Source organism: Triturus cristatus, chromosome 2_1 (assembly GCF_964204655.1).
Source record: "Triturus cristatus chromosome 2_1, aTriCri1.1, whole genome shotgun sequence".
NCBI lineage: Eukaryota > Metazoa > Chordata > Amphibia > Caudata > Salamandridae > Triturus > Triturus cristatus.
In genome coordinates, this window is record NC_140581.1 from 716,639,065 (window position 1) to 716,654,880 (window position 15,816).

The 15,816-nt window shown below is 41.3% G+C and overlaps 1 protein-coding gene across 2 annotated transcripts in view; it reads left to right on the forward strand.

Moving 5' to 3' along the window:
- The window catches only part of DMXL1 (Dmx like 1), a 1,781,042-nt gene that overhangs the window by 244,001 nt on the left and 1,521,225 nt on the right, over positions 1 to 15,816 (forward strand). For both annotated transcript variants that reach the window (XM_085632653.1, XM_085632652.1), the window contains exon 5: positions 5,616 to 5,748. In XM_085632653.1, coding sequence (XP_085488779.1) covers positions 5,616 to 5,748 — 133 coding nt within the window. The remainder of the gene's footprint in view (positions 1 to 5,615; positions 5,749 to 15,816) is intronic.

Genomic DNA, 15,816 nt, shown 5'->3' on the forward strand with positions numbered 1-15,816 from the left:
TGACCGCTCCCGGGTCTCCCGGCTTCCACACCGACATTGACACGAACACCGACTGGGGAATGGCGCAGAGATAATGTCTTTTTCGGCGAGAGGATTGGCTATTCGACATGCTGCCCTGAGTGTTTCTTTTTGATTGTTACACCCTGGTATTGTGGCGTCGGATATACTGTAGTTACAAGCTTTGAAGGGTGTTGGCGTCCGAGAACGGACACTGGCGGTAAAGTGTTACATAAGTATAAAGCTACGGAAACTGACTTACTTGTTAAAGGCCTCCCTGGAATGTTGAGTATCACGGCAGGTGTAATCTTGGCGGGATTGCGGCGATTGCAAAGAGGCTACTGGAGCACTTGGCGATATGGTTGGTTCTGGGGCTCTCGTGGCTGCAGTGCTCTACGGCAGTTGATTAGGCACACATCACACTTCTCTGGTGATGCCGCCTAAGGCTGCGAGAGTGAGAGCTCGCCCCCTGGCTGATTCAACCGGTGGTGGAGCCGGAGCTGGATCGGCGAATCCCAGAAATTCAACAAGCGTTCAAGGTAGCAAAGTTACTTAGGGGAATAGTGTTTCAATCAAGGAAAAAAATGCTAAAGATCCAGTCACAAACTAATACAAAGGTGCTAGAATCTGAATTAAACACAACAAGGAAGGCTTGTGTTAGCCTATTGTTCTCCCAAGTGTCACTCCTCGCTGTTGGGAACCATTTTAACATGAGCATCAACAGGGAGGAAGGTCTTGCTCCTGTAGTAATTGATAGATACCACAATGTACAGAAAGGATGAATGAAAACGTTGACATATTCTGAAGTGCTAGTAATTACTCGTGAAGAATTCCGTTCCATCGTAGTTAGTCCGCTAGACCACAACAACAAGGGTTAGGAAACTTACTCTTATAATTGTTGCACAGGAGCTAACCAGGGACATCTGTAGGTGAGTAATGACCCCCCTGATGAAGCATGCCACAATGTGAGGGTAAGTGGTTAGCAACCGTAATAATCCCAGCTGTAAAATATGACTATAGAAAATACAGTAATTGCAAAGTTCTGAGTCTAGTGATCCCACAGTCTCCACATTATGTCTTGTATTTGCCTGTTTTCACTGACCCTAAGGCTGATTCTGGCGTGCCTGTGCAGCATCAGCACTCAACACTATTTTTCAGTTACTGGTCAAACTTGCAGGATGTCCAGTATGGTGCAGGACTACATTAAGGCATAGATAGCTAAGAGGCTGGACAGAAAAGTCAGAGAAAAACACGAAGTCTGTGGGTTACCCCAGTGTTGCTGGTTCCATGCTGGATACCAACAACTTACTGTTAATTTACGGATCAACATTGTGTCAACATGGTCATCTAGACAGATGCCTTCGCAATACTCTGGGTAGCGTGTGGATCAGCATGGTGCAGCAAGATTTTTTTTAGCCCGTTATCTGAACAGTGGCTACTGACAGATCATGCTTACCCTTAAAACTAATGAGAAAATGGTGCTGAAATGTTACTGCTTAATTTTAGCCATTCCATTTGGGTTGAAACATGCCACATGATATTTAACTGGTTGGGAATAGAATACCCCATGGTTTGGAGAATTTTTGTGTCCTCTAACTAGACAACATAGTTTACTTTAGCGATAGCTGAAAAAACACGTCGTGAGGATTCTGTATGCTCTGCCTAAGTAAAAGATCATGAGGAAAATAAGCTAGTGCCACACTGGGCAGAGCTCAGTGGTTTACCTTGGGCAATACATAGGCAGAGATAAAGTCCAGCAGCTATGAAGGTCATGCTCTGTCGGACCGGGACGTTTCCAACTCCTAGACTCAGGTGGGGTCCTTTCTAAGAGTTACTGGGTGCTATAGCATTTGTTTAGTGGAATGTCAGGAGATCCGTCACAGGTTCAAGAAGCCTCTGAATATGGTAGGCACATTTAATGCCCTAAAACGCCTCTCATGTGGGTGCTATTTTGGCACCATTTTTAATTCCACTTTTATAAACCTTTTCCATCAGCAGGGTCTGATACTGAGTATTTTCTACTGAGCCTTCAAAAAAGCTTCAATCTCGAGGAACTATACTGGACACACAAATCAGAAAAGCTTGTCTTTCAGCATAGTGAGTGACTAAAGCATTCTGTTCCAAGGAGACGATGACAGACAAGACATAAAAATCATTGCTCGGCATAATGTCATTGGTTTATTAGCCTTCTTCAGATTGCGGTTGAGGCAAGAGCTAGAGCAACAATAGAGACAAGCAGTGGAGACAAGCGACAGGTTCCTGGAATGATACAGTATTGGTATCAAGAAAGCTCAAACATATTCTGCTATGTTGGCGATTCCCAAGCAGTCTCACTGGACATCTTCTGTTCCAACCCACCATAATCAGAATGTCTATGACAATGGAAGCACTGATAGAAGGATGGTGGGCTCAATTGCACAGGCTGTCTATGAGAGGCCTCTGTCAGAAAAGGAGAAGGCACTCCATGTGAGCACCTTGGAGATGGTAACCATCAGAGTTGACCAACAGGCATTCCTGCTGAGACTGGTGGGCCAGCTGTGTAGATCAGTACAGACCAAACAACCTTGATGTACTAGACTGGCAAACAAGTAAAATATGAGATCTCATTCTCTAATAGGATGTCCAGAAACTGGGACTCTGCTACAGTGAACACGTTAGATATTAGAGTAGAATATCTACCTGAAGTCCAGAACCATGAGCGAGAGCTTCACCAGAATTAACTGGATCTATTTTCCAAAAATAGAGCCTTCCAACTCAAGATCTCGATTTAGTACTACGTCAGCAAGTACTGGAAACCAGGACCCATGCATTCTCAATGACAGAGCTGAATGTTTTTGTGTATGTCTTTTAGCCATTTTCCCTGATATTCAGAATTCTATGAAAGGCAGGACAGACCACTTTTTAAATTTGATTATCCTGGCGTGGCTGCACCAGTACTGGTCCTTCACCCCCATCCTGGAGTTGCTCAACCTGGCAGCATTGCTCCTGATCACTTCGATTTTGGTCATCTTGACATCCTGGCTGAATGTAAAGAGACACTGGCACAAGCAGGAGCAGCTGCTACAAAAATTGGGGCTGCCAAAGGACTTTATCCTGAATCTATGCAATGCCATCACATACTGATGTGCTGACTCGTATGTCAGGGTTCACCTGGCAGCAGTCTTGAGATTTAGGGGAGGTGACCTGTATTGTATTTTTCTCCCAAAGTATCACCAAACAATTTACGAAGGCCCATTTTAGTGCTTTCTTTCCTCTGAGGCGCCTTCCCGTGTCAGTTGAGTTAGTGTTTAGTCAGAGTATTCGGAAGGGTGTCTCTGGAATATTTTTCATGGATGACTGCTATATTGCTGACTCTCACTTCAATGAAGAAAAGTGGAGAGCTGCAAGCATTTACCCTAAATAAGCTGTACCTCTGTTTTTAAAGGGCAAGGTCTTATTGTGACCCACCCTAAGTTCATACCCAAGGTCCTATCAGAATTTCTCGTCATTTGTTGTCCCTTCTTTCTCAATCCATCCATGTCAGAAGAAAGATCTTTGCACTTGCTAGTTGTCTGCATATGCATCTCGTTCTGCATGGACAAGACTAAAAACTTGTACTTTGAATAACGTTTGTCTCCTTTAACGACCCAGGCAGGAGTGGACCTTCATTACTTTTTGCCACAGTTACGCTAAGGTCCACTTCAAGGCAGAATTATGCACATTCCACTTGAAGCATGGTGACAGCTGTTCTATGCTGGAGTACCTCTTTGAGACATTTGCTACACAGCAACGTGAAAAAGCAGGCATACTTTAATCAAGCAACTACTGCCTGGATGTAAATGTCAACCCTTCAGCGGGTCAAACAGTTCTACATAACCTGTTTAAGGAAAGGTAAGCCTACATCCCTCTTTATTTATATTAAGTGCGCTGCTAATGCTGAAGAAGAAATTGGTTACCTACTGGTAACTCTATTTCCCAATCGTTGGTATCTTTCATAGATTCACATGCGCCCCTCCCTCCTACATGGTCAGATACTCACTATCATGTCTGCGTCTCCTTTTTCACTTGTTATGTTAAAATTTCTTAGAAAGCGCTCGTACACTGGCGCTTTAGAATTTTGCTGGGACCTCCTGTGTTTTGTGGTCAACAAAATCTAGTTATAAGCTTGGGTAAATAGCCAAGTCTTAAGAGGCCTACTTGTGCTATAAAATCTGAGCTATGGTGGCATTTGGGGAGTAGTGAACTCAGCACTTCCGCAACACTGGCTAATGTTTGGATTGTTTCAAATTAAGTGGGCATGCTGCTAAACAAACACTTTTGTTTGGTCTGTAGCCATTTGAGCACTGTTAACTACTTTTAACGTTACCAGGGATTCCCATCCTGATGACTGGAAATGATTTAAGGTTGTGAAAAGCAAATGATGCAGCACATCTATGCACTACAAATGAGTTTTACATAAAAGTATAATACATATCATATGTTAAAAATAAGGTTGCCCTTGCAATGAGACAGCACTCGCAGTATGTAGATTTTCCACTAGGAAGTACTTTTAGATTCAAGACGTAGGACCTTAACAAGAGATGTAACCTATTAGTGGGTTTACTTAGGTCTGAGTGCCTTGTTAAAAAAAAAAAAATGCAACTTTAAGAACCTGGATTTGTACGAATAGTAAAGTGCTTCAGGCAAAAGCTCTTCCCACAGCCATAGCATTAGGATGTTTGAAATATTTAAGCAACATAGTCCTCTCTGTAAATGGCTAATTGCAGTATTGAACTGCAGAAGGTGAGTAACACTTTTAACCATTTAATACAAGAAATTGTCTCACATGGTATTGCCCCGTTATGTGACAGAAGATGTAGTCTGTGGTGTGTATGGCAAATTAATAGTGAGGATATCCAGCAAATCGAGGACCGGGTTCTACATCCAAGTTTCTACACTGACTTTTGACATTCTACTAAATTCTTTCGTTATGAGCATTTATATCTGTCACAAGTGTACGGCAAGTGTGTGAAATGTGGTATTTGATGCACCTGAAAACGAGTAAATCATCTTAAATGCCCCAAGATAGGCTATCTTCATCACTTTGTACGCTGGTTCCTTCATATGAGATTAATCTTAATCTATCTAGACTATTGTCTGCTCATTTTTAATCTTTGCATAGTCGCACATTGAAATATCTAGCCTGAAAAGTATTATTTTAGTGGCCATCACTGGCTCACAGTGTAGAAAGATATATACTTTATCCCTCGCCTGTTATTTAAAAACAAATCAAGTAATAGTGATATTGGGAATCAACTGGCATTGCGTCATGTCTCAGAATTTCATGTTTCCTAGAATGCCAATGCAAAGTTTGCTTTCAAAAGTAAGACTCAGAAAAAGAAATAGCTCTGCAGTGTAGAAGAAAACTGAAAACATGTTAAAAATGCCTTTTGGCATTTCAGCTGACTGAGGGGAAGAAATTTAGTTCATCATACCTGCCAACTATTGATATAAGGAGCTTTTCTTTGCTGTCTTCAGGTTAATAAATGCCCTTCCTTTGTCCCTTGCTGTAGTCCTTGATATTTCGTTTATTGTGTTTCTTCTGGGTTGACGTGATGTTTGAAAGTTGATGTATGTTTTTCCATCCTGTTATTTCTTAGGCAGTCGCCTCTTGACTGGTTCCACTCGCCTGCAACTTTGGTCCAATATGCGTTTAAATAATTTGTCTGAAGAGGAGAACGATGCAAAAGCAGATTTTAGCTTTGGAGACTGGAGGTGTATATGGCAATGCAAGTAAGTAAACTGTTGTGTGTATTTCAAACAGCGCTCAAGAATTTACCACCTTTATTATCTGCTTTGGAAGTGTACATAAATGTTGTGTTCTCACAATATTGGGCACATCCAAGATTTAACTTAAAGCTAGTTCGTTGAGCAAAAGTCACCATAGATGGGTACTTGGTAATGTTGTTTAGATCTAGTGTTGTTTTTAGGTCTCACCTAGGCAGCACTTGCGCTGTCTTTTCGAGACATATGCTGTATTCAGGTATGGATTTGAAACTCCGCACACTCATCACCCAAATTTTAAACTTGCTGCTGTGAGTGTCCTTTGTAAATGTTGGCTTTTGATTTGTTAATAGGCTTATTAGTGCCTCTTTAGTAACTCCCTGTCTTCTGTTGTTACCTTCCATCAGGACTAGCCTTTTTACATGTGTTGTTGCACGGTATGTTTTATTTACAGTCTGTCAACACGGTTTTCTTAAATGAATTCTGCCTGCCGCCGGCAGTACAAGCTTCCCTCCAACCGCTTGTTTTCTTCTACCAAGGGGCATTCCTTATGTTTTACTGCTTCCAAGGTGCAAAAGAAGTGGCATGACCCGAGGGGGGCATTGTGTACCTAAAAAACTATTTTTTCCACAACGCACACCATGCTTTTTTTTAACACGGTGCCTGCTTTTTTTTTTTTATTATACACATTTGTTTTCCCCAGAACGCGTGGCTCACAGCCCCTCATCCCTGTCTGGTCCCCAGGCATCGCGCTTAATGTTGCCACACGGCGCCTGCTTTTACTTTTACAACACTGGCGCACACATTTAACAATAGCGCCCTTTGCAAATTATGTGGCAAAAAAAGGCAAATTATTCTGCATAATGCTGCACATTTCATGATACTATCACTTTATTATTTTGTGGTTTTTAAACTTAACATTTTCTCTCGCATCCCACTATACCGCCCTGGGTGCCACTCTTAATGTTTCAGCACAGCACCCACTTTTAGTTTCAAAATGGCAGCACGTCACGCTTTAACATTAGCGGCTGCGCGTCGTGTTCATTAAGCTCTGGCAAGTTAAGCAGAGGAGGCTGAAGGAGGCTGTATACCTCCGATTCATGGACAAAAACAGTCCAACCGACTTCCTTACTTAGTCAGGATTTACTTGCAACCAAGGTCATCTGTATGACGGATGGCTCTCTGGGATGATGCGAAATACGGCCAGTGAGGAGGCGGTGCTGCGAGAAGGCCTACTGCAGGCGAGAGCACGATGCAGACAGCTCTCATTAGAGCCTGCTACCCAACACTCAGAGCAGGGAGGGACCTCTTGCCAGACTCTAAACACAAGCAGCGCGAAAGGGAGTAAATCACATGCATGTGTGTACACTGTTTTGTGCGCCTCGTACTGGTATAAAGTGCTATATCAGTGCAACTGAAACGTTACAAACGTCTTTGTCCTGTCACAGGCACCCACAGGCATACGAGGGGCAGGCGAAGTGCGTCCAAGACAATGTTCACTCATACTCTATGGACTCAGAGTGGAAATGAAGCACAGAAGGCTGCTGAAGGCCGGACATATGCAAACAAATAAGCAGCTTAATCACCCTCAACCACAGTATCATAGATGCAACCACTTTGCTGTATTAAATGTTAAGGCGCCAGTTTTGGTTATCCTCCTCAGATTGATTTGCTACACTAGCATTATCCTCCTGTCCCACACTACGCATTTGTTCTATCACCCTCATCAAGTTTGCTACAATTCTACACTATGCATTATTATCCTCGCTATGCCTTCTCCTGCCTATCTCAACCATCCTTTCCTCTGTACCACGCTTATCATCTTTTCTTCCATCTTCGCTCCACAGCACTTCCCTAATTCCTGATGCTGGATTCTCTCACTACTCACCCTGCCTCCTCATTAGAAGCAACCTCATCTTATCCTCCTTTCAGCCCAGAACAGCATATTCTTAAATGCCCCTTTTCTGCTTTTCTCCCTCCAATGACTCGTCGTCCTCTCATCCACCTGTCTTCCTTCAAAGTATGATTTTTGTTGCCTCCTAGTAAATGTGCCTTCCCTCTGTAGCATCTCTTGGTCATTGTCTACTCTGCTCTCCTCTTCTCTTTAGGGCTTCCCTTTTATGCGGCCACTCTAGAAGCAGGAGCACAAAAATATCAATGGGCAAGGTCTGAAACCGCGGTCACACTGCACACCTAGTAGGTTTTTAGGCTATTTTTGTCACGTTGAAGCCTTGGCCGGCGGCTCTTTGTAAAACTTCAAGTGAAGATTTACACACGCAGCGCAGTACTGCTGGAAGAAGAGAGGGAAGGAGCGGAGGGCGGCAGGCTTGCGCTACATGGGCTATTCCCAGGAGAAGCCAAGGAACAGCTAAGGGGAAAATCAGGCTGATACTGATTGCTCAGTAGGTTACCGAGGCAGTGTCTGCTGGTGGTAAAGAAGTGTATCAAACAAATTGCTACAGCCAAGAAAAAAGTACAAGGACGTTCCTTGCATAAGACAATGCACGAGGAGTGGGAAGAATTAATTTGACATCAGAAAGGCTGAAACAAAAATGTGAGACATAACAGTGGCACAAAGCAGCAGTTCAAGGTTGTTCATTATGTATCCACATGCAACAAGGTACACAGACACTTACATTATTTATAAGATTGTATACCTCCGATTCATGGACAGTCCAACCGACTTCCTTACTTAGTCAGGATTTACTTGCATTCAAACTGCGTTTGTATTTGCCCCATTGTTCACTGTACTTTTGTTTTTAAAATCGGCATTTAACAGATTTCCACACAAGTTCCACTGCGTTTCGAGTCATGCACAAGAGAATGCCAGAAGCACCATAGTAGGCAGAGACCTAACCTCAGCTTACATGACGAGAAGCCTTCTTTGCCCCATGTGTGTGTCAAACTCAGATGCAGCTGTTTAAGGTCCCAGGAACACATACAGCAACATGAGCACGATGTGGTTGGCACCAACTTGGACAGGAGTGGACATGGGTCCCAATTAAGTATAGACAAGAATATGTGCTCACAGTTGTACTCCTCGTAACTTACATCATATTTATTATAACATTAAAAGGGTCTCATTTTTTAAGTAGTTCAACACCAGGCACTACCAAACAGAATAGACATGCAACTTTATGTAGATTCTGCCTAGAGGTGCTAACCATCAACCTTTCTTTCTACATTCTCCGTTTCCAGGCTATCTCACAATCCCCCAATCCTACTGCATCCCTAAACCCCTACATGAAATCTGTCTTTGAATAATCACAACTGTTTCTCTTACCTTCACCTTGTCCTTACCCTCCATCCTCTGAATGCCTTACAGTCCGAGTATAGCCTACCGTATTGCATTCCTGTTCACCTAACTCTCCACCATATTTCTGCACACTGACCGCATCTCTCCTCAAATCACAAACTCACCTGTGTGACCATTCACTGCAATCTAACAATATCTACTGTCTGCTAGCCTACCTACTCATCCATCTTTGCTCTCTGGGAACAGAAGACTAACCCCAATAATCAACAAAAAATAATAATCACTGACAAAAAATCCCCAACCTTGGGTCTCCGGAGTTGGGTGCTACTCACCCTAAAGCACTTTAACAACTTTTCAGGTGTAGCAAGTGCTGTATAAACGCAAATACAAAACACAGTGGCACTCAATATAACACACACTCAGTGATTCCAACCATTTCTATCACAAGTGCTGAAACATTAGACAAGACCATCTGCCACCCTAAATACACAAAGTTCCTTCTTAAGTGTACAATGAAAGGCATTCAGGGGACAGAAAAGAAATAATGGCTACAACAATGAAATCAAAGATACCTAAAATGTTTGGCACTCAAATGTGTCCAAGCTCAACCCTGAATGTAGCCTACAAAACATTTGTAATCATTGGAGAACAACATGTAGAGTAGAACCATGCAATACTTAAAGACTGTAAAAACATAACATTTCCTTTGGTGCTAAAGGATTGAAAACCTGCAAGCGGTGCGGAAACACACACTTTGTATCAATAGTCCTTGCTTACCAGAAGCAACGCTAGCAGTAAAAGAGGCGCAGGTACTGCCAGCCTTGCTTCTCGTCAGCAACGACTAGAAGTACAAAGTGCTTGTTTACGCACTGCTTACAGGTTTTCAAAACACAGAAATGAAAGGCATTGTCATTTACAATGCCAATAGCTCAAACTGTCGACAAATGTGAGACCTGTTGCATTGCAAATGCTTGTTATTAAATGGAGTTATACTACAGTGCTAGAATATGGGTCACTACAGGGAGATGTTTTGCTTCTGGCTGGCTGGGATAGATGGATGTCATGTGGTTTTCATGTATTTTTCATATTTAGGTTCCCCCTTTGAATTATATATGTTAATTTATTTGGGTATAGGTTTTAAACTCTAGGGCACAGATGCTGATATTGTTAAAGAATTTGTTTTATTGCAACATAATTATTCAGCTTGCCCGAATAAATTCAGGTTTTATTTTAGGGTGGCCGGAATTGTTTTTCTAGGTATTGTTTTTAATAATGAGCTGGATTTAATAAAAATGTATATCTTCATCTCTTAGTCTTTGTTTTTAAATTAAAGTCATATTTCACAGAATATAAGTAGGTGAAAGACTAGAGGATAATCCGGAAGCTGTAACCACTTTTTATCTTCCTAATCAATAGTCATAAGCACTGAATTATATATATATATATATATATATATTATTTATATATATATATATATATATATATATATATATATATATATATATATATATATATATATATATATATATATATATATATATTCACTGAAAAAACCATAGGTTTCACACACGTTATAGTTACGAATTAGCATTTAAAAAACCTTGCAAATTCACTTAAAAAACCATAGGTTTCACACATGTTATAGTTAGCTGGACATTTCACTCGTAAAAAACCAATGAAATTCCCCCGTTATAGTTACTGCAGGCAACTAGAACTCACGCGACCGCAATCCTCTGCTGATGACGTCAGATATTACATGGTTACATTACATGGTTTTTTCAGTGAATTTGTACGTTTTTTTTAAATGCTAAGTTATGTATTAATTTTTTTTTTTCAGGTTTTTCACCGTGCGCGCACCGTGAAAATTATAATTTTTTTTTTTAAATCGCGTGATGCACGCACCCTGCGCGCACGGTGCGCTACGCGCACCGTGCGTGCGCTGTGGGCGCTGGGTGTGCTTCGCGCACCGAGCACCCACGGTTCGCAGTGCGTGCCGTGCGTGCGCGGTGCTCGCACCTCGCGATTTTTCAAAAAAAATAAAATGTTTTTTTCTCCCTTGGGGGTCCTTCTGTGACCCCCTGACCAAGGCTAGGGGGTCAGGAACGGTCCACTCTGCCCCCTTTTCACGTTGTCCTCCTTTTTTTTCACCCCCTCGGACTGCGAGAGACAAAATGGCGGCCGACACTTCCTGGTTTCGACCGATTCGAATGTTTACCGACATCTAACAACCAATAAGAATTGCGCTTGCGCACGGCAGGGTGCGCGCACGGTGCGCGCGTATAGATATTGATATGCTTTTAAATGCTATTTTCTCAGGAAATACTGAACAGATTTACACCAGACCTGCAAAAGGCACTTCCTTGACCTTATGGCTACACCTCTGCCAAATTTCACGTAATTCTGTTCAGCCGTTCGGGCTGTAGCTGCGTCTAAAGGTCCTATGGAAAAATGCATGGGGAAAACGCGTTTTGGGACCCCCCCTTTTTCTCGGCCCCCGCTTGACGAATCACCCCGAGACTTTCAGGGTAGGAGCTGAGCGGAGCGCCCCATTAGTTTTGAAAATTTCGCGAGGATTCGTCAACCGGCGCCAAAGTTATTCAAAATAGAATTTTGAGATTTCCTATGGAAACTAGGTTGTAACTATAACTATCTACTGGCGACCGCCAGTAGATAATATATATATATATATATATATATATTTTTTTTTTTTCCACTGAAAAAACCATAGGTTTCAGGCCTGATATAGTTAGGAATTAGCATTGAAAAAAACCTTAGAAATTCACTGACAAAACAATAGGTCGCTGATGACATCACTGATGACATCATCCACGTGACAATCAGATACACCTCATCATACACTAGTATAACCTTTCATCCCTCACTGTAAAATAAAGTGCCAGATTTAAAACCATTGACACACCAATACAAGTTTCTAAACACCCACTCAGTGATTCCTAGATCTATACACGCATCTAATCACTTACCTATAGATTCACTCATATATGCTATCAATGATCAATAGAACACTATCAAATATACTTATACACCTATATCGACATTACACACCAGCACACATCCTAATCACTTATGAAGTCATCCTATTCACTTATGCAAACAATGGATCATACTTACTTTTACTTAGCTGTACACTTATAAAAACACCACCTCATCTATTCATATAGATAATAGCTCATACTTAGTGTGTTATAAAATCACTATTACAACTATACAGTTATCCATACAATCAGAGTCTTGTGTATACTTATTTGTATACAACAACTGACACATACACTGGCTTTTATTTTTCTAGTTTGTTGGACATGTACCATTGAGACATATATTTGCTCATCGCCACACCCATAAAGATACTCACTCACCCAAACAACTGTTATAACATGTAGTTTTAACTTCATATACCTACTGAATCAACTATTCACACATCTTTGGGCAGTCACCCCCCCCACCGAACCACACACACATTCACTCTCCCATACAAATACTCAGTTAACTAATCAATAAATATTATAGACTTTCACGTAGCTAGTAACCAACTGGTGCAGCAGTTTACACAACAACTGACAAAGTGATACAGATATTCGCACAGTTTAATGAAACCCGAGCACACCCGTGAAATATACAACAATGTGTTGATAACACTATAAATAGATTTCTTGAGGTTTCATATCAAGTCTACTTAGACTTGATATGAAACCTCAAGAAATCTATTTATAGTGTTATCAACACATTGTTGTATATTTCACGGGTGTGCTCGGGTTTCATTGTACTATGTGTGATCTCTAGGGATTACCAATTGGGAAGGGTGGATGACCCTTCTTCCTTTGAGCACCCTTAATATTCGGATCTATTACACACTGGAATTAGGTGAGCGCCATCAACCAACCAGGGACTCGTCATCCATTATTCATTGAGACTTATTTGCACAGTTTAGTCACTATCCAATATATTTAGTGAGACACTATAAATTAGTCAAGTAAACAGTCAATCACACTGCTTCTAAATCCTCCATCCAGATATTTATTTTTATATATCCACTCATTCTTCAATGCAAATTGCTATAAATATAATACATATTTAAATAACGAACCAAACCACATTCACTGGATGATGTCATCAGTGATGTCATTTGAGATGTCATCAGTGATGTCACTGACCATGTCATGAATGATGTAATATGTGACATCATCAGCAGTGGATAGCGGGCGTGCGAGATGTAGTTAGTACAACTAACTATATCGGAGGAATTTCAATGGTTTTGTTCGAGTGAAATGTCCAGCTAACTAGAACACCCCTAAAACCTATTGTTTTTTCAGTGAATTTCTAAGGTTTTTTAAATGCTAATTCCCAACTATATCAGGACTGAAACCTATGGTTTTTTCAGTGAATTTCAAAGGTTTTTTTAAATGCTAATTCCTAACTATATCATGCCGGAAACCTATGGTTTTTTCAGTGAATGTCAAAGGTTTTCTAAATGCTAATTCCTAACTATATCATGCCTGAAACCTATGGTTTTTTCAGTGAATTTCAAAGGTTTTGTAAATGACAATTTTTAATGTATTACAATACAAAGTATACTTTCTCAGAATGAATTAATTTAGTTTAAATACTTTGCAAATAGGCAATAGACTTTGAAGTACAGTAGTTACAGTTGTTGCAGTGGGCAACACAATTTCAAACACAATGCAACATTGAGCTCAATGTGAATTTCTAGTCAAATGCAATTAGTTACTTTATGGATTACTTTTCTAACCACAGGACTGGATCCTAGATTCAGTCCTAGGACATCTCCTGTAAACATTTGAGTAAAAGCGTTTTGGTTACAGTAGTGATTTTTAAAGATTATTATTGTATTTTAAAAGTTGACACTTAGAAATGTTTTCACATAGAATCACCAATGTTGTCCTATGGCAGAAAATTCACTTAGCAGGTAAGTAGTGTTATCGTTACTTTTTCTTACTCAGTGGTGTATCCTGGATCCAGCACTGGCCAATCTCCTGTAAACAGTTGAAAGAATGTGTTTAAGTCATACAGACGATTTTTTAGGAATATTTTTATTTTGTGAAAATAGACAGAAACTTTTCTGCTCAAAACCACACAATGGATTCCTATGGAAGGAAATACAAGTTACTGGTAAGTACGCTTAGAATTACTTTTCATGGTCAGTGCTGGGCTAAAAGATGCAGCACTGGGTTCTCTCCTGATAACAGGTGAGTAAATCGGAATTCGTAGTTCGGCTGATTTTAGAGGAACATTTGTACGTTTAAAAAATGGACACTTAGAAACTTTTCTGGTGAAAACCACACAATGGATTCCTATGGAAGGAAATACAAGTTATCAGTAGTGAAACTGTTGGATTAAATATGGTTCATGGGCATGCTTTTAGCTGGTCCCAGGTTTGATCTTCTGTCCATAAACCTTCCAGTCAATAAGGTAAATGAGACGCCAGATTCTTGTGGAACTCAGGATGACTCCAACCTAAATATCTGACTTCCCATATACAAGCACAGGTGCATGTGTCCCTATGTGTGTACCATCATGAACTGGTTTGAGGAGCAGCAAATGGAACACGAGTGTATGGAAGAGCATTGTTGGGCGTGCATCTTCAATTGTTACAGGGTTCACATGTTTGCAACTCTTGTACAGACCAATGAATCCTGAAAAGTTATCACTGCCTTTCAGCTGGTTGTTTTAGTTGATAACCATACTTGTACTGTGCTTTGGCATCTGCCAGTGTTATTTGAGCATCTTTGTGGACACCATGGAGCTGGTCTGTCTAGTCTTGAGCAGCTGAGATTCACAGCACGACCCACCTAGGCAGACACTTGACAAAATGGATTGGCAGCATTAATGTCATTGCATGAATTGTATGGTTTTAGGCTCATGGAGATGAACTACAACAGGAGAAGCATTACACCTAAATAATGCTTGTGTTTGGACGGGTACCATTGTTGCTGCACAGTACATGACAGAACATTAACCATCAATAGCTTACCTCCATGTTCTTAAAACTAGAACAGTGTAGCCTATTCACTATTTCTTGCAGACTCCGTCTAGAAAACCGTAAGCCATTCCTCCTATAAAGTTTCTGTTGACACAATGGCTGGTGGTTCTTGTTGGCATTCAACACACAGGCAACCCAGACTTGGGTCCCGTGCACACTTTGTCACTGGAACCAAGCTGTACCTGACTGATGAGCCCATAACTAGGGCAAAACCTGTCCTGGGTTGCTTGTGTTCTGGTTCAGGGAGGACTTGGCCTGATTTGCTTATAGCTGGGTCCAAACTGAGGTGATAATGTCTGCAAAATAACGATGGATTGGGATGCAGTCCGGGTAATTTCCAGTGGTTGAGATTAATTCAAGCATTCCATCCATCACTTTTTTTGTGTACTTTAACTGTCAATAAATACAACAGCACAGGTACCCAGGTAGTCCTGGAGGACCTAATTTATATATAAAAAATAACTGGAAAGCTAATGGGGCTTTTTTAGGGAGGCTAAATGGCGACTGAGTAGTCGGCTGCCATCGCGACTCTCCCGGTCCGGGCCCCGAATGAAGCAGAATTGACCCTGTATTTGCACTCTATGCACCAAATTCTATCTTTCTAATCTGAAACTTATCTGTGGCATTGAGTTTGTCCCAAACACCGAATCAACGCTCGCCGGGCAGAAATCTAATCGGGCTGAAGAAGGGACACTGATGCTCCTTTCCTGGCTCTTCTCGGCGCTCGCCACACGCTCTGCTCTGGATCCTGCCCCTGCATCATCGGCCGTCACTGCCCTGCGGCGGGATTCTAACGTGGCGT